An 18,825-nucleotide genomic window follows, 5' to 3' on the forward strand; every position below is an offset into this window, starting at 1 on the left:
TCAGAAAAGAGAAGAAGGCTATGGAAGCTGAAAGGGGTAGTACATCTCAATGATCCGGGAACCTAGTATGCTCACACAGGAGAAACAAAAGTCAGAGACTAGTCTGGGATACATAGCAATATTCTATTATAAAAAGAAAAAAAAACAGATTAACAGGGGACTGCAACAGAGGTTAAGAGCACTGGATGCTGTTCTAGAGTTTAATTCCCCAACAACCACAAGATCTGGTGCCCTTTTCTAGCCTGCGGGCATACATGCAGGCAGAATACTGTGTTTATAATAAATTAATACATTTTTTAAAAAAAGAAACATACTAACAATAAAAAGAAGAGAAAATTATGAATGAATCAAAAAGACATCCTAATTGTGAATAGGTTTATTTGTGTTCTGACCTATTTATCTATTTACCTATTTATCCATTATTACGTTAATATGCAACTCTTCATCTTTTTGGTCAGCAGAGCAATTCCTTTTACGTTGTTTAAGTATTGAAAAATTTAACTACTTTAGTTATTTCCCACTCTTTACGTTTTCATATCAATCTGATCGTTTATTCGTTCCTACAAATCAGCCAGCTGAAATTAGGTTTTTTTATTTTACACTAAGATATAAGATAGATAATATACATAGAGCACACTGATTTCAATATTTTATTTTGAAACACACCCAAACGTGGTAGCAACCTTAGATGAAAATGCAGGCTGTTTCTAGAACCCCAGAGGGCTCCTCGTGCTCTCAGTAGCCCCACCTCCCGGGAAATCACTATTGTGACTTGTTGATGTTTCATAAAATGGACATAGAGTTAAATTACTTTCTAAATATTTGTGATTATATCCTTAAGTTAATGCAATTGTCAGCTCTAGTCAGAGAGACCTCTTCTGTCAATGAATCAAAGCAGAAACTCACAGCTGGTCAAAGTCCTAAACTGGGTATTTGTATGACCTACTGTAGACACCAGGAACATTGCAGAAAGGGGGTTGGAAAGACTGTGAGATCCAGAGGATAGAAAAGAATGCTATAAAATGCTACCTGCTTGACACTATGTGGCCACTAGAGTCACAAACACACAGCAGCTGTGAACACCTGCATGAGATCTGGATACAGAGACTGACGCCAAAGGAGGAGGGGTACTCTTAGGAAAAAGGGAGAGGTTAGCGGGAAAGGGGGATAAAGTCTGGCAATGCAGGGAGAACAAAATCACAGTGCACTGTATACAACTATGATACTGTTAAAAATAAAAACTTTCAAAAAATTCTCAGTGTCATTCAGACACCAGAAAAAATGTAAATGAAACCCACAGCGCATAGCGTTATCTGCCCTCTAAGATATCCGCAGTTATGGAGTCTGCCCTCTAAGATATCCGCAGTTACGGAGTCTGCCCTCTAAGATATCCGCAGTTATGGAGTCTGCCCTCTAAGATATCCGCAGTTACGGAGTCTGCCCTTTAAGATATCCGCAGTTACGGAGTAAGTGGGACACTCAGGCAAAGATGTGCAAGAACTGTCTTCCATAGCTGATGAGAACGCAAGACGGTACTGTGCCTTTGGAAGCCCAGTTTGGCACAAATTATTTAAGTTAAAATTGCATCCTTAATTATACAGAGGATGAAAATACACATACGTGCGAACGTGGAATATGCAAGAATGTCAAAAGGGTCCAAAGGCTAAAAGACCCAAACTAGAAACTATATCAGCAAAACCTGAATGTGTGTGTGACCTGAGGGGTGGTCCTAAAATGGATCTTTCTATAGCTATAAGCAACAACATGGATAACTTTTTAAAATACATTTTAAAAATTGACTGATTTTAATTTTATACATATGAATGCCTGCCTGCTTGTAGGTATTGCACCAGATGTATGCCTGGTGCCCATGAAGGCCAGAAGAGGGCGCCAGAATCCCTAGAATCGGAGATAATAGTGAGCTGCCCTGCTGGCGCCAGGAACCAAACCTGAGAGAAGCAGCAAGCGTTCTTGGTCAGAGGGACATCTCTCCGGCCCCAACATGAATAACATTTTGTCTTAATTGGGATATTATTATTGTAAAGAGACATCATGACTACAACTACTCTTATAAAGGCAATCATTTAACTGGGGCTGGCTTACTGTTCCGAAGTTCAGTAGTCCAATATCATCATGGCAGGAAGCATGGTGGGGACTCAGGACGATATGGTGCTAAAAAAAAAGGAGCTAATAGTTCTACATCTGGATCAGCAGACCGCAAGAAAAGACAGCGAGCCACTAGGCCTGGCTTGAGCCTTGGAAACCTCAAAGCCCGTCCCCAGAGACTACTTCCTCCAATATGGCCACACCTACGCCAACAGGGCCACACCTCCTAATAGTACCACTCCCGATGGGCTCTTAGGGCCATTTTTATTCAAACCACCACACATTTGTAAGTGTAGAGTTAAGTGAAAGAAGCCAGACTTGAGAGAATCCACTGAACTATTCTAAGATGAGAGCTGTTAACTGGGTACCTGGTGTGGGAACCTTTGGCTCCGTGGCCTTGTGTGGTGCTTACCAGAGCGTTTACTTTGTGAGGATTCAGAGAGCTACAACTCCTTTGCCCGTTTTCCTCTTTGTATATTATGCTTCAAGTTACAACTCTGCTTCAGGGCTGGGGTTGAACAATGAAGCCCTCTAGAAGCTAATGAAGTGATCGGCCACTGAACATATCCAAGAATTACCTTTTTTAAAGAAAAGCATAGCCTATTCCCCAAAAGACAAGTGATTAAATAAAATGGTTTTGTGGAAGAGTTGGAGGGACAGAATTTTTATAGGATTTTAGATATTAGATAAAATTTGCATTTAAGCTGATGGTATAAAACAGAAGCATTGCTAGGGCTCTCTAAATCCCACACAGAACAAATGACAGGACACTGACAAGACTCTGGGAACCACAGAGGGCTTGGATGCTTACTGACCACCTCCCGAAGACTCTTTTCTGCATTTGTACCCCACCCTCAACCTGTTACAAATAACTCCTTCTCACCGAGGTTCTCCTGTAACTACGAGCCACTCAAGTGGACTTTAAAAGCAGTCACATTCACACAGACCTGCCTCTGGCTGTACTTGATTTTCAGGAAAGGACACATTTTCTCCCACTCACTATGCAGTTTACAACCTAGAAACATAAATCAACAACTGTAAGCATTTGATTGGCCTGCTCACCTATAGAGTTCAATCTTCAAGGTTATTCACTTCATTTTCTTAAATGTAAACGGCAAAGAAGAAAAGTGCTAAAGAAAGAGACTTTGAAATTAGCGTAGCAGAGCTCCAGTTCCACTCCTGTTGCTCTTAAAGAAGAAACATATTCAAGCCTGTCTGCTTTCTTTGAAACTTGGGTAATGTGACTACTTCGTAGGATTCTTGGAGTTAAAGGAGGCAGCATATGTCAAATCCTTAGTGTAGTGTCTGGTTCAAGTGACGCAATCACTAACATCATAATATTAATATTACATATCATACCGGGTGCTCTAGTTTCACGTCAGTTGCTGTGATAAAATACCCTGGCAAGCAGCTGCTTGGGGGTGGGATTTATTTCAGCTTACAATTCAAAGTTAAGGTCCATCACCATGGGAAGCCAAGGTAGAAACTTTTATTGGCAAGCTACACCACATCACCACAAAGATGGCAGGAAAGAATGCATATATGCCTGCCTGCCTGCCTGCTTGCTTCCTTCCTTCCTTCCTGCCTGCCTGCCTGCTTGCTTCCTTGCTTCCTTCCTTGCTTGCTTCTTCCCTTGCTTGCTTCCTTGCTTGCATCAGCTCAATTTCTCTGCTCTTATACAGGGATGAACCTCCTGCCTAAGGAATTGCGTTGCCTGAAGTAAGTTGGGTCTTCTCCATCAATTATCTTAAGACAGTTTCATACAGATATGCCCACAGGTCACCCCAATGCAGACAATTCCTGATTGAGGCTCTCTGCCCAATTTGTGTCAAGTTGACAAAGCTAAACATGCCTGGAAACTATTCAGGACTTAAAATGGAATAGGAAAATATGTATTTTGTTGATGTGTGTGTGTGTGTGTGTGTGTGTGTGTGTGTGTGCGCGTATGTGTGTGTGTGGTGTTCGTGCTTGGAAGTGGGAGTTGTGGGGTGATGCTAACTAGTTCATGAGGGTCTTTTTGGTTTTTGTTTTGTTTTATAGAAAACCCAGAAACTCTTAGTCCATTTGACTCCAAGCTAAGATTTCACTGTGATAAAAGGTGACACGCTGTTGTAATATAGATAAGTTGAAGAAACTACCTATGTGATTGTGTTAATTCTCAGATCTCTGGAGGATACACTCGAGTTTATTTAACCTGGGAAGGACTGTTTCTTTACCTGGAATTAACAGATATGCTTGGAAGTTAGAACGTAAGAGTACAAAGGAAAAAAAAATACTAAAAGATGTTAAAGAAGTGCCCTAAGGCGAGCTCTGGGTAACAGGTTTAAAATAAGATGTGAAACTCTCCTCTCCAGCGCATGGGAAACATCACTGAGTTCGAACCTAGGAAGTCCCAGGGCCAAACTCAGCCTTCGCAGAGACATAAGGGATCTGTTACTATAGAAAGATCAGTCCTTGCAAGTGAACCTTGGATTGGCTACCCATGAGTACTATCAGAAAGAACACCAGAGAGGGCAGGGTCTGGCTGTCTTCCAATCTCTAGCCTAAGAGAACAGGCTGTAGACTATCTCCCAAGAAATATGTGTGTAAGTTGAAAAAGCAAGGTAGCTGTCTGCTTGAGCTAGCTCCTTTAAGGCTATGAATGAGTCATATTTAAACAGAAATGCATACATGTCCTAACATTGATATAAAAAGAATATGTTGCTATCATACTGTCTTCTTACTTTTTTCAGGGATTACATATGAATCAGTAAGAGCCCAGTTTGTGCAGGAAAGGAAAGAAACATGACAGTTAACAGGCAGATGTCAGAGAACCGATCACTGAGAAAAGAAGTCGAAGTTTGAAACTAGTAGCTACTGATTGCAGTTTCCACTCCTAAGGCTGGAGAAACAAAAGGAAGACATGACTACACAGAAGATAAAGGAATTTCACTAAATGGAGATTTGGACCCATGAGAATTGGGTCCAGCCAGCGAGGCAAATTCTTCGTGTATCTGAAGAAGCTGGAAACTAGGACAGCTAACAGGTCCTGTCCCTCCTCCTCCAGGGCCCCCTACCGGTGTGAACTAGAAGCACAACTGAATAGCAGGGTCTGCTTTAACCCTCCAGAAGCCTTCAAATCCAATCCAAGACTCTTAGGACTCTTTGAGCCGGAAAAAAAACAGGAGTGAAAACAGGAGTGTAAGGCATTCTAAAAACGGCTGCATCTCTGACTGCCTCCACCACAAAAGGGGTTCTTTGTTCGTCTGTTTTGTTTTCTTTTAGTTATTGAGACTCTTCTAGATGTCTGTTGATTCAATTTTAGGGCTATTTCTCTTTATTTGTGCATTTGCAACAGGAGTCTATGGAGGAAAGAGAGAGTCTGCCTGAAGTACATGGTTAATTTGTTTCTTTTCGCATTGTGTTTAATGTTTACAGCTACCTAGAAAGGAGGAGCCCTGAGGTCTGCTTGCACATCTCTGTCACAGTGTTCCCTGGCTTTTCCTTTCTTTCTCTTAGCTGGGGGATGGCCCTCTCCCATTTGGGAGACTTCTATTGTGTTTTGAGGTTGCATCTGCTCTTCTGTAAAATGCAAAGATACCTGACTTCGGGGTGTGGGGAGGAAATCTCGACTAGGGTAAGCAGCATGCCTAACAGTAAGTTGAGAAATATGTACCTATTTCACCCTTCCAGCTTCTTCCGGGATGAAACCTGACATTTCAAGTGAATGATAAGACTCTGCTGTACTGAGTCAGAGCTCATCGGCTTCTCCATCACCCCCTGAAGCCTGTGTGGACTCAGAACTGAAACCCAGACAGCCACCCTCGCGTGGACTCCCTGCAGGGGGAGCTGGTTGTGCACAGCAGACTCTGGGCTCCATCGCCCGGGTCTCGCTGTTGCAGAGGAGCCCCGGGGAGGCCACGCCGCGTTCCCGAGATGTGACCCGAACTGACAGCCCATGCACACTCCCGGGACCCCGGCGCCGGGCCACCCGGACCCGCCGCCACTGTTGCTGCTCACGCTGCTTCTGCTGCTGGCCGCTTCGGGACGCGCAGGTAGGAGAGTCGCTCCTCTCGGCAAGGGCTACCTGGCAGGAGCCTGAAAGGGTCCACGCCGGGCTCCAGCTTGCTGAATCCGAGCTGGGGTTGGGGGGTACAGGGGTGGTAGTAGCCCTCCTGAGTGGCCCAAAACTTGTACCTCGAAACTGGTGACAGTGATGGCAAGGGGCGGCTCGCACTAAAACCTTGGCAAGTCCAAGATTCATAGCCTGTGGGAGCTTGGATCAGAGTTTGGAAAAGCCAAATCAGCCCCAAAAGGGTAAGCCACATCCCGTTTTCCTGGCAATCCTGACGTGTGCGTATACGTACTTCTGAGAAATAACAAAGCATAAAACAGTAAGACATAAAGCACTAGAAGGATTTTCTCTGTTGTTTTAAAGTTTAAACCGTAACCGCTGGAATTCAGAAAGCCAAGCTGATTCACTTTTTAAAAGTTTCTTTTTCTTTCTTTTTTTTTCCTTCTTTCTGTTTTTCTGCCATATAAAAACATACTCTTTAAAAAGCAAGGTATCTCAGCAAGGTATCTCACGGTTTCAATTAAAGACAACAGCCACAAAGCTTCCCAAAATATCAATTGTAATTTTATAAAATTGATTCAAGCACCTGTGCTCCAGCCTGGAAAAACCAGCGAGTGGGGAAAAAAAGTGAGACCTCAATCAGAGAAAACATGATGCTCACTACCTTTCAGAGGCCGGAAGCATGCACGCTGGCCTTGGAGCGGTTTCTGAACCGTGTAGTCTATACAAGAAGATTATTTTCTAAGTTCTAAATTTATGCAAGTATATGGTTATATTTTAATAATCCAAGATAAGCCAAATGTGAAAAGGCTTATTCAAATATCCCTGATATGAATTCATTTTCTGTTTTTAAAGCACAGTTGAAGTTTATTATAAAAGGTCTAGACAGAGATTTAAGTATGGTCATCAAGGGGGATGAGAGACAAGCATATGTATACACACATATACACACACATATACATATACATCTATATGAATGATTACGGGAAGATCTCTGCATACAGTGAGTGCAATAGAGCTACCATACTGAACTTGCTTGGTGTTAATGTGAGAAATAAAACTTGCTCACTAACTGGGCAAAATGATATTAGAAGGCAGCAATACTCCTAACTTAACAGCAAAATCTAAAGCAAACACACGCACACATAAACACACACACACACACACACACACACACCACTGGGCTTTTTTTGATCTATGAGACCCAGCATTTAGCATGGGACCGACCTCCACACGTACTTCATGAATACAGGAAAACCAGTTAGAAGGTATAGTAGGTGCTTGGATACCGTTCCTACACTTAACCACTGAACCCATGGATAATCTTCACTTCTGCGCGAATATGGACTTTTAAGAACTGTATAACACTAGCATTCATGAATAGATAATAGTTTAACTTTGGGACTGCTTTTGCACAAAATTCAGAGCTATACAAGTGTTGATAGGATCAGGCTGAATTATCCCAGGACACCCAAAGAGAAACAACATTGCATGTGGCATCAACATTTTATACACATTTTGATGTTTCATTTAAGGTACACCACTACGGGAATTTTGAATGTCCCCATTGTTCCCTAAGGGTTACATTGCGTAACACTATTAATGACTCCCTGCCTCTCTGGGCAGAGGTTTTACCAGATTCATCCTATGGGCTATTAACCTCCATCCTAAAGATCATGCCTGTGTCATCTTCTCTGTGTGTCGTTTCTGTCTCTCCGCAAGGAAGAGGATCCATCATCACCATTATGTAAACAGACGCTTTAAGCCTATAGGAGTGGGAACAGTGAATTCCTCAGACAGCATGGCCCTGTTCAACACCACAAAGGCTTCCATGGCTTTTGCAATTTTCTAAATCCTGCAGGGTTCTATGTGACCTGCCCCTTCCTCCTCCTCCTCCTCCTCCTCCTCCTCCTCCTCCTCCTCCTCCTCCTCCCTTTCTCTCTGTCTCTCTGTCTCTGTCTCTGTCTCTGTCTCTGTCTCTCTCTGTCTCTCTCTCTCTCTCTCTCTCTCTCTCTCTCTCTCTCCCTCTCTCTCCTTACTTTAATTACTCCCCTTCTTGTCTTTACCAAGTTCCCAGAGCAAGCCAAATGTCCAGGATCCATATTCGCAGTTCCCTCTGATAGAATGGCCCTCCCTCGTCTACCCTGGCTAACTCCACTTCACTGTGTCTTCCCTTAATCTCCTAAATGGAAAGCCAGACTTCATAGGTCTTAACTGGACATCCTACCCAACTGCTGCTTCTTTGAATTACCCCTGCAACATCAGGGGTAATTCATTACCTGTCCCCTGTTTGAGCAAGTCTCACAGGAAACTCGCTACCCAGACAGGCAAGATACCTTGCCCACAGTAAAAAAGGCCTTCCATAAACAGCACAACACGTGCTCCTTGTTCTCATCCATTCTCTGTGTCTATTTTGAGCTGAAAGGTCCCACAGGATAAGGAGTATGTGTTCCGATCCAGGAGGCAGTTACCATAACTGCAGCCTCTGCACTCTCTGTTCACAGCCTCTTACATGACGTTGTGTCACGCCCCCTTTCGCTGTGTTATTTTCATGGTTTCTCCGAATACATTTGTGACTTCTTGGGCTGACTTCCTGCAGAGTTTGATGGGATGGCTACCTTACTAAATGAGAAACCTGGCCAGGCTGTCCTTTCCTGAGCCATAATTTCTGCAACCTACAGGGGCCCTCTTCTCATCTATTTTCTCTTCTGTGAGACAAACTCTGGCCAGACGCAGAATTGCATACTAGTACACTTTTGCCTGTCTAGCAGAGGTGACTCGCTGCTTGCCTCTTTGAGCTACAGAGAAAGAAAGTATGGTTTACTGTTCTCTCTAGAATTCCTGATGTCTGTGAGGGTGGGGTGTTTGTACAACCAAGGCACTCTTCCGAAAGGAAAGTTTTAAATGATTTTAAATGTTATCTGTACAGAGTTCTTCCTGCTTTTTGAGGGCGGTTATCACATTCCATCTTGAGCCACCAAGATGGCGGCTTTCACGACTCTACCCACTCACTCCCTGTGCTGTGTAGCCAGTTCTGTGTACCACAGAGGATGAGAATAAATACCCTGTACTGCCCAGACTTGCCCCAGTCACACTTCGTTTCCTCATAGGTATGTTCCCCAGCTTCCTCTGTAGATGGAGAGTCAGTCTCCTTCCACACAATTAAAGAACGAAAACGTTTTGTCTGCAATGAATACTTTCGGCACACTTGTTTACATGTTTTCACCAGTTAAATTCCCCCCTTCCCTACTTCTCCCTACATCTGCCTCCGCCTTCTTGCTTCCGATTAACCTGGCAGTTCTTACAGAATTCTCTTAAATAAACAAGGTATTCTTTCAGAGAAAATAGATAACCACATTAATTGTTTTAGAGCAGCCATAACAAAGTATGACAAGCTGTGTGGCTTAAAAACACGTAGCTTTATTGCTCACGGTTGTGGAAATTGGAAGTCTAGGCACCAGGTGCTGGCAGGCTCACTCTTCCTAAGTACTGAGGGGGTGGGGGTTCTACTACAAGACCAGCTTCCAGCTTTCAGTTGCTGACAGTGTCAAGTGTTCCTAAGTATACTGTCCCAATCACCACCTTGTCTGATCCCCCCTGCAAGTGGCCACCTCTCTGTGTACCTCCACATGGTCTTCTTGAAGATTCTGTGTGTCTGTCTGCATTTGTGTTCGTGCCTTCCCATGTTGTAAGAATTTCAAGTGAGCATTGACTGGAAAGGTCCTGTTTCCAATTAAGGTTGTGAGGTACTGGTTGGGGATGGGGGGGGAGTGTCAGAATTTCAGTTACTTCTCTTGGCAAGTACAATTCAACTCTCAACATCTACCATGTACCCCAAGGTCTATACACAGACAGCAAGACGGTTTCTATAGTGAGAAAAGGGGGACTGCTTCCCAGCTGCATACACAGGAGCTTCTCCTCTTTAGTATCTCCAGTGGTCTGTGTCCACCGCTGAAAGGAAGTCTTGCAGAAGTGTCAGGCTGGGAACCACACTGCACTGCAAAAGCTGAGAGTAGATATGAGGGCTTCTGTTTTACTTTCCACACCATCAGCACACAGGAGTGCCACAGTGTGCTCTCAGCACAGACGATGGCATTCACCTTTCTGCATCAGCATCAGCATCAGCATCTGCATCAGCTAGCTCCTAAGATTCCTGCACTTCCTCACAGGAGCCTGGAATAGGGGTTCCCTGAGAGGCCCTGCCAGAGCCTGACCAATGCAGATGCAGATACTCACAGCCAACCATTGGACTGAGCACAGGAGCCCCAAGGAAAGATTTAGGGGAAGGACTGAAGGAGCTGAAGGGGTTTTCAACCCCATAGGAAGAACAACAACCTCAACTAACCTGGATCCCCCAGAGCTCCCAGGGACTAAACCACCAACCAAATAGTACATATGTAAGGACCCCATGACTCTAGCCTCAGATGTAGCAGAGGTTGGCCTTATCTAGCATCAATGGGAGGGGAGGCCCTTAGTCCTGTAAAGGCTCATTGCCCCAGCATAGAGGGATATGGGTAGGTGGGGGGGGGGGGAGCACAGTCATAGAGACAAGGAGGAAGGGAAGAGGATAGAGGCTTGCAGAGGGAAACTGGGAAAGGGGACAACATTTGAAATATAAACAAGTAAAATAACCAATATGTGTGTGTGTGTGTGTGTGTGTGTATGCACAAAGAAAAGATATTGCTGCATTTCTGCACTTAATAGTTCATAGATATTAAGTGCAAAATAGACTTTCATGTACAGAGGAATGAAGAATTTGAGGTGGTCAGATTATACAAAATGGACTTAGTGTTTTATACTTCCACTTTGTGTTCTCAAAAAAAATGAAGTATATCCTCAGTGTAATTTTTTAAGTAATTTTTCTTTGGTGTCTTTTCATTCATTCATTCATTCATTCATTCAGTATCATTCACTTACACACATAGGAACTGTTCTAGACTCCTAACTGACAAGCAAAAGATTCTTTCTTCATGTAGTCTTTGGAGAAAGACAGAAATATTAGGGTGCAAATGCCAGAACTGAGGAAAAAGATCTACAGAAACATAGAACAGGACATCTGATCTAGTCAGAGCGCAAGGGCGAGCCTCCTGTAGGAAAGGTCTTACTACAATGTATGCTGGTGGCAGTTGGAGTCTGAAATGTCCCACAGAGGCTCATGTCTTGAATGCTCCTTCCCAGTCTGTAGGCCTGTCCTAAAGGCTGTCTGCTTAGGGAGTGGGCTTGGTCAGCAGAAGTCGATCCCTGGGGACAGATTCCTGTCCTTGGCTCTGGCCTACTGTTTCTGCTTCCTGGTCTGTGCCAGGTAGACAGCAGCTACCTTATGTTTCTGCCTCTACAGGAAGAGCTGCTTCCCCCCTCCAACCTCCCATTGCCATAAGCAGAAACCCCTCCAAAATATCTTGATGCAAAAGAATACCTTCCTCTCCTAAATTCTTCTGCTGGGTGTCCCTGTCACCATGGTACAAAGGGAACTAGGACAATGCACCATGTCACGTTCTTCCTACGTAGATCAGAAGGAAAGATGCAACGGAAGATAAACACGTCTTAACAGAAAAAGAAATATTAGGTGCCTTTAGAAAAATGCATATAAAAAAAAGAAAAATGCATATAAATTCAGCAAATAAAAGTTTCCTGTCTTAATTCTATATATTACATCAGATATTCATATATCATAAATATATTATATAATATAGATTTATATATTTATAGACCTAAATATTTAGAAATAAGATACAAATATAATGCAAATATTACATCAAATATTTACAATTTAATATACACTAATCTTTTTAATTTAAATATTTCCATAAGACCAAAAGGAAGGTAAATCTTACACTAAGCGAATTCTATCTCTAAATTACCTGGTACTAATGTTTTTTTTCACATACATTTCTTACTTACAAAACACATCTGAACAAAGAAACGGCAGCATGGCAGAGAGGATGTTCTTTCTGAAAGTGGTGGTTACCCGGTGGGTAGGAGTTAGGAGTCCTGTGGGTACAGACCCACCTCCAGGTCATTGGCAGAACAAGTCACTGTGCTCTGCAGTTCTCTGTCGCATCAATACACTGAATCAAACCACAAACAGTTAGGGAAGGGTGCATGTGCTAAGCTGTGGTTTTTAATAAAGATGCCATGTCCCACTTCCTGAGTCAACAGAGTTCTTGAAAGGCCCTGCTAATTTTAATGAATAAGTGTGAAGTGGGTGGCTCATTGGCCCAGTTTATATCCTATTTCTGGGAAAGTCCCAACTCTATCAGCACAGCAGTAGATGGTTGGTGTTAAGGTCTCTGAAACCCAGGCCATCCATGGCCCCTTAATACATTTGGAAACGGAGTCTTTGTGGGTATAACTTAAAATACCTCATTACCCAGTCGTCTGTATTTAGGCCAGACTGGTGCACTTACCCGAAGACAAGAGAACTCTGAAAGGTCCCATGGAAGATGTACAAAGGTTGAAGTTACAACCACCATAAGCCCAGAAAACCCATGAGCCCCAGAAACTGGAAGGGATGAGAGAGTAGGCCTCCCAAGAACCTTTAAGGACAGAATAGCCAGAGGACACCTTGATTTGAGATGTCTAGCCTCCAAAAGTTCCTCTCTATATCTTACAGCCACCCCCTTTGTGGTACATTACCATGGCAACTCTAGGGAACTGCTACTGGCTGTGGATTCCTCTCCATGAAATATCTAGCTGCCTACTTCTATACTGACTTTTTTTCCTTTTCTTGAATATTGCAAATTAGTATAAGCACCTAGGTAAGCCAGCCTTCTTCGAGGGATACACAGCAAGTAGAGCCCCATTCATTTTATTGCGCCTAGCTCTACAGATTTCCCGAGGCATAATTCAACTCTAAAAAGGTCTGCCCTCATCCCGCTCACTCTCAGAAACAACAAGGCACCAGCTTGCCACTACAGAGGGGAGTCACCCTAGAGCAGTGGCTCTCATCCTGTGGGTCCTGACCTCCTTGGGGTCACCTACGACCACCAGAAAGCACAGATATTTACATTATAATTCATAGCCATAGCAAATTACAGCTAGGAAGTAGCAACAAAAATAATTTTATGGTTGGGGTCACCACAATATGAGGAATTGTATTAAAGGGTCACAGCATTAGGAAGGCTAAGAATCACTGGTCTATAGAAATGTCCTGTCTAACAGTGTTTGGAATGGATATCTCCATGGTGTTCAATTAGACAGACTGAAATCTGTCTGTCAGCTTCATTTCCTCAAAATCTAAATCAAGAGTGAACAGAAGTAGACTCTATTGGTGACTTTCTTGAAACTTAAAACAACATGGTACAAGGCTTGGACTGTGCTTCATTTCAGCAGTCAAAGATCTTGTGTGCATCTGTTAAGATGACTGTGTGATTTTATTTGTTTTTCAGTCCATTTATATGGCTCGTGGTATTTATTGACTTGTATATATTGAACCATCCCTAAATCATCAGATTTTCAAATTAAGGAGAGAGACAGAGAGACAGAAAGAGAGAATGTGTGTGTTTCTGTCTGTCTGTCTGTCTGTCTGTGTTTGTGTGTGTGTGTGCGTGCATGCATGCATGTATGTGTGTATTTGTGTGCATGCACACGCTGTATGTGTGAGTGTGGTGTGTATGTGTGTTGAATCCAGACAGGAATTCTTCATTACAATTCATTGATACAAATGGGGGTGAGAAGGAGTCTGTTTTTCCCTCTCTCCCTCTGCTGCCCTTTGTCCGTCCTTTCCATCTTTAAATCACTTCATATTTTATTTCCAACTCTCAATATATTGTGACTTTAAAGCTCCCTCACATTTTTCTGTTGTTTTTTTTTTTCCACACTTTTCTCTCGTTGGCTCTCTGAAGACTTTAACAATGGTGATGTAGGTGAAGAATTGTACTGCCTCTAGGATTGAGAACAGAAAGAACAAGTTTCAAAGGGAGCTAAAAGTAAAATTGAAGATGTGGGCTGATATTAAAAGGTGTCTATCAATTGAACTTGGTTCTTCCAATCACAGTTCATTCCAACACTGTAGTGATCCCAGATGTTTTGGCCTTCAACTGTATTCTTGCTGGCAGATTTTTCTCTCAGAGACATATATCAAGGATTAGAGACACCAGCCTACGTTTAAGAATTACTATTCTTTTTAACATCCTAAAGTGTGGGGAAATTGGTCATTTGTTCTTAGAAAGCTCCTTTTCTAAAGAAGAAGGGAAGGGAAGATAATCCAGGAGATGCAGTGACAAAGGGGCAGGGTCTGTAGCAGACGACAGAGTCGGTAGATTCAGATTAACCACAGCCTTTCCCAAGGAGGCCCCTGGGGCAGGTTGTGCACAGAACCTCTCAAGAGAGGGTATCCTAAATTCCTTTTCTTCAGAGTTGCAGGTAGTGTGCAACATACATGAGTCCAGGAATCTCAGTTAGTGACTAAGCTGAATCTTTGGGGAGCAAACTGCAGTTTCCAAAGCATTCATACCACTTTTACGAACCTTGGACAGTCAGCTGTAAAATGCTACACTGTGCAAAAGCAAAGCACTGTTGAATCCAAAGACTGGGTTTGTTGTTACGGCTGCCGTTGTTATTGTTGTTCTTGCTGTTGTTACATGTTTAGCAGCTACTTCTAAAAACACTGTTACTAATAGGAACAATACCCCAGATGCCCCAAGCTAATCAGTACCATCAGGACAGGCATAAGCCTCTTAAACTGTTTTGAAGAGACGTCTTTGATGGGTAGATTCCAAGATATTCATGGGGGGAGGGGGGAAGGGAAACAAGTCTCTATTTGAAATTCTACTTGCTTCAAAATGCATAAAAGCATGTTTAAGCACATAGACTTGCATATTGAGGTGTGACTAAACAGAATAACGCCAAGATTTTTTTTTGATTGTTTGTTTCCCTGCATGACTTACCCTCCATTCACCCATGTAAATGTACACTATGGACAGAAGGATGTGTCATGCTATGTTTTGTGGGGAAAACATGAGCAGTCATTCCAGATTTGGAACCACTGACTAGCTGTAGAAACTGTCCACCTCGATGAATCAGTGAGTGTCTTGGGTTTACTTACCAGAGAGTAGGTGACTAGGAAACAAAAGCATCCCTAAACAGCCTTCATCCCAGCACAGGGGACCACCTGAAGGAAGCTGCAGCCCTGGTACTTCAGGTCACCTCCCACCTCTTATGTACTCATCTTTTCTGACAGCTCCAAGACCAGGTGAAGCAGGAAGACAGGAGGGTGTGGTGGGTGGAATTCTGGGTGAGCATCCTGTCACCCTCCTCTCCCTTCCTACTGAGGGATGCTTACAGCATCATTATCACTGTCATAGGCATCGATGTCACTGCATTGTCCCTGTCTCTTCTGTCATTATTTGGGGCTCAAGTATTCTGTAGATTACCATAGCAATCTCTGTTCCAATGATAGCTAATGGTCAGGTTTCCCAATCATAAATAGTGATGGGTAATGTCCCAGACTCAGAATATCTGCTATGCGAGAAGGGAACCTTATGTGTATACCTCAGTGCCTATCATAATTTTTATTTTTAGCCCATCATAACCCCCCACTATGCCTCACTAAATGAATTATGATTATGGTTTTCCACCACAAAAACTTCAAAGAAGTAATTTATCCTGTTGACTTTCTTCTGCCCTTAGAAACTACCCTCTTTAACATGCAAAATAGACTGATCCCATATTTTTTAATTCCACAACACTGTTCTTTGGAGTATTCCTGAAGGCAGTGGGTGAGTATCCTAGCAAACAGAGCCAAGGACACTTGGGCTTCTGCATCTGCCAAAGAACTGAATTCCTCGGAGCTAGTCATACAGCCTCCCTAAGCTCCTATCCAGCCAGCTATAAAATGAGAATAGTTACTATGGAGGATAATGCCAAGCTAACAATTATTTTATTCAGCTTTTTCTTCGTGCCATGCTCTGCCAAGAATATTGTTTAATTAGAAACAAGCCCAAGAGGCGGGTTGATTGTTACATTGTTGCAAGTGGAGAAACTGAGACAAAAAGTTAAGTAACTTGCTTAGAGTGTGCTTACTGAGTGGTAAAAATAGGCGTAGGCTCCAGTGTGCATCTAGAACGTCCCTAACCTGCGCATGTGAAAACAATTAACAGCAGCCAATGGGATATAATAAATCACAGTGCCTTATATAATGGACAAGTCAGAGAAACTGAGGCACACACAAGTAAAACAGAGAGGACTCAGAAAGAACAGCAGGGGTGGCTGGAAGAAAACCAAGTTCAAAGGAACTGATGTTAACACCAAAGCATACAGTTAGGTAATATGTGTATTTCTTCCCAGTTAAGTACTCAGTCATAAAACACTGTTAGGACTTACTTTTCATGGATACTTAGTATGCAATTAGCTGGGAGAGGAAGAGAAAGCTGCTAATATATTTCATGGTAAATGGTTTACAATTTGCAACAGAAAAACTCCTTGGTTTCCAGCACCCTGAAGTCACACCAGTGTTTCAGATAACTCACTTGAAAGCAGTCCTACCTGTTTTGTTCTTTGGAGATTAAGATGGAGTTATTATGTCTTTTAACTTCCTGAAATAGGCTAATCACCCTCTGGTGCATTTTGTACTCAGTGCCTTTAACCTTGTTTCCTACAAATAGCCAACTCACTCAGGGCTGAGAGATTTGTTTCGCATTGTGTTGTGTTTTTCCTTACATGCCTACTAAGGTGTTTCCCTATTGAGAAATGAGTTTACAGTCTGAACCAGCCACTTATCATGGGCTGTTCTTCTTTCATTCAAATGATAATCAAAGAGCTGCCGGGCATCTGCAGGTCATGCTGCTCCAGTGTGCCACATAAGCACACCCAGGTGACTTCAAGCTATACATCAAACTATAAAGATTTGGTGGCTCAAGCAGTTTCACCACAGCTGAGATGCTCAAGTGAGTCTGGGGTCTGCACCAATGCCATGGTTCTGTCAGCATAACAGGTCGCTGCATGGCTTGCCTCCCAACAATGCATGCATTTGTCATATGGTGTACTCAAAGGCGTTAAGACATGCTGTCCCACTCTGCTAAGTAACTCAGAGCCATGTGATCCTTTCTTGTGCCAGCTTAGAGAAACAGAATGGGCTCGGGGAGCTGGGAACATTTTTCCCCCCTGGGCAAGACTGGGCAGGATGTCCTCAAGGTTGAGATTTTTGTAGGTAGTCACGGGCTTTAGCAGCTTGGTCTCACATAGTCCCCAGAAGTGGCTGCATTTGGCCCTTCCTTGTTTCAGTCTGTTTCCCGTTGCTTGTTGAACATGTAATCCTTAATATAAATGTAAGAATGTTGAAACTTCAAAGGAGAAAACTATGAGGAACCCCAGAATCTCCTCATGCTGGCTCTTTGTGCTTTCTCTTGGAGAGATGCATCTTTTGAGAGTACAGCAGGCATGAATCTATCTATACCTTCTTACTTTCTAAAGCATAGCAAAATGAAAATACCTTTTATTCTCAAGTATTAAAATAACTGCAACATTTAAAAAATATTTATTTAGTATGTATTTATCTCTCACACACATGCAGGCATGCACCTGAACATGCACAGCTGCATGTTGCCCTCAGAACCCAGATAAGGGCATCAGATCTCCTAGAGCTGGAATTATAATCAGTTCTGAGCTGCCCTGGTGTAGGTGATAGGAACTGCACTCTGGTCCTCTGCAACAGCCCCAAGTGCTCTTATCTGCCGAGCCATCTCTCCAGCCTCTAAACTGAAACATAAGTAATGTTTTGGTATTAGCTTTGAGATCATGAGGAAACAAAATCGCATATTATTCGACCATACCTAGACAACGCATCGCAGACAACTCTTAGAAGCATTGTAACAGCTGCATTTTATAAAACCCACCTAACAGACCCAGGCACAGTCGTGGATGACTGTAGCCTCACCCGTTCTGAAGGGTGGAGCAGCAGAGTGTAAAGCCCTGGGTCCAACCCCAGTTACCACAGTATCAGTCAATCAGCCAATCGAATAATGAAACTATATTAGAGTCGCAAGGCTCAGTTTTACCTTCTTTTTTGGAAGGACCCGAGGGTAGGCGCAGGGCTCCATTTCAGAGCTGTTTTGTGGATTAAACTGAGCTCCTTGTTCCTTCAAAAACCAAGTCTCTTCATCTGCTCAGGGTGCAAGGAAAGACACTGCAGGCAGGAGACTTCTAAACAGCAGAAACAGATTTCTCATAGCTCCTCAGACTGGGGCTAGACATTCCAAGATTAAGATACCAGTAGGTCTGGTGAAAACTTGCCTTCTAATGCAGAGTCCACCACTTTCTTAGCATCTTCCCATAGTAAAAGGTAAAATGTATCTCTTTGGGGGGGGGTTCTTTAAAAAGAAGGGACAGGATGGGGCTGGAGAGATGGCTCAGCAGTTAAGAACACTGACTGCTCTTCCAGAGGTCCTGAGTTCAAGTCCCAGCAACAACATGGTGGCTCACAACCAAAATGGGATCCAGTGCCCTCTTCTGGTGTGTCTGAAGACAGCTACAGTGTACTCATACACATTAAATAAATAAATAAATAAATAAATAAATAAATAAATAAATCTAGAAAGAAAGAAAGAAAGAAAGAAAGAAAGAAAGAAAGAAAGAAAGAAAGAAAGAAAAGAAAATATTGAAAGGAAAGAGAGAGAGAAAGAAGGAAGGAAATAAAGAAATCTTGAAAGGAAAGGGAGAAAGAAAGA

The 18,825-nt window shown here is 42.9% G+C and overlaps 1 protein-coding gene and 1 long non-coding RNA gene across 3 annotated transcripts in view; one reads left to right on the forward strand and one right to left on the reverse strand.

The window, feature by feature from the left end:
* The window catches only part of Gm33332, a 56,859-nt gene extending 44,642 nt beyond the window's left edge, over window positions 1-12,217 (reverse strand). Inside the window, exon 1 of the long non-coding RNA XR_380146.2 lies at window positions 12,062-12,217. This is a non-coding gene — a long non-coding RNA (predicted gene, 33332). The remainder of the gene's footprint in view (window positions 1-12,061) is intronic.
* The window catches only part of Il20ra (interleukin 20 receptor, alpha), a 48,381-nt gene continuing 34,638 nt past the window's right edge, over window positions 5,083-18,825 (forward strand). The window contains exons 1-2 of one of the 2 annotated variants that reach the window (XM_006512726.1): window positions 5,083-5,131; window positions 5,779-6,140. In XM_006512726.1, the coding sequence (XP_006512789.1) occupies window positions 6,044-6,140 (97 nt within the window). In that variant the 5' untranslated portion in view covers window positions 5,083-5,131; window positions 5,779-6,043. Of the gene's footprint in view, window positions 5,132-5,778; window positions 6,141-18,825 lie in introns of those variants that run through there. The other variant, NM_172786.2, reaches the window with a different exon arrangement.

Source organism: Mus musculus, chromosome 10 (assembly GCF_000001635.26).
Source record: "Mus musculus strain C57BL/6J chromosome 10, GRCm38.p6 C57BL/6J".
Taxonomy (NCBI): Eukaryota; Metazoa; Chordata; class Mammalia; order Rodentia; family Muridae; genus Mus; species Mus musculus.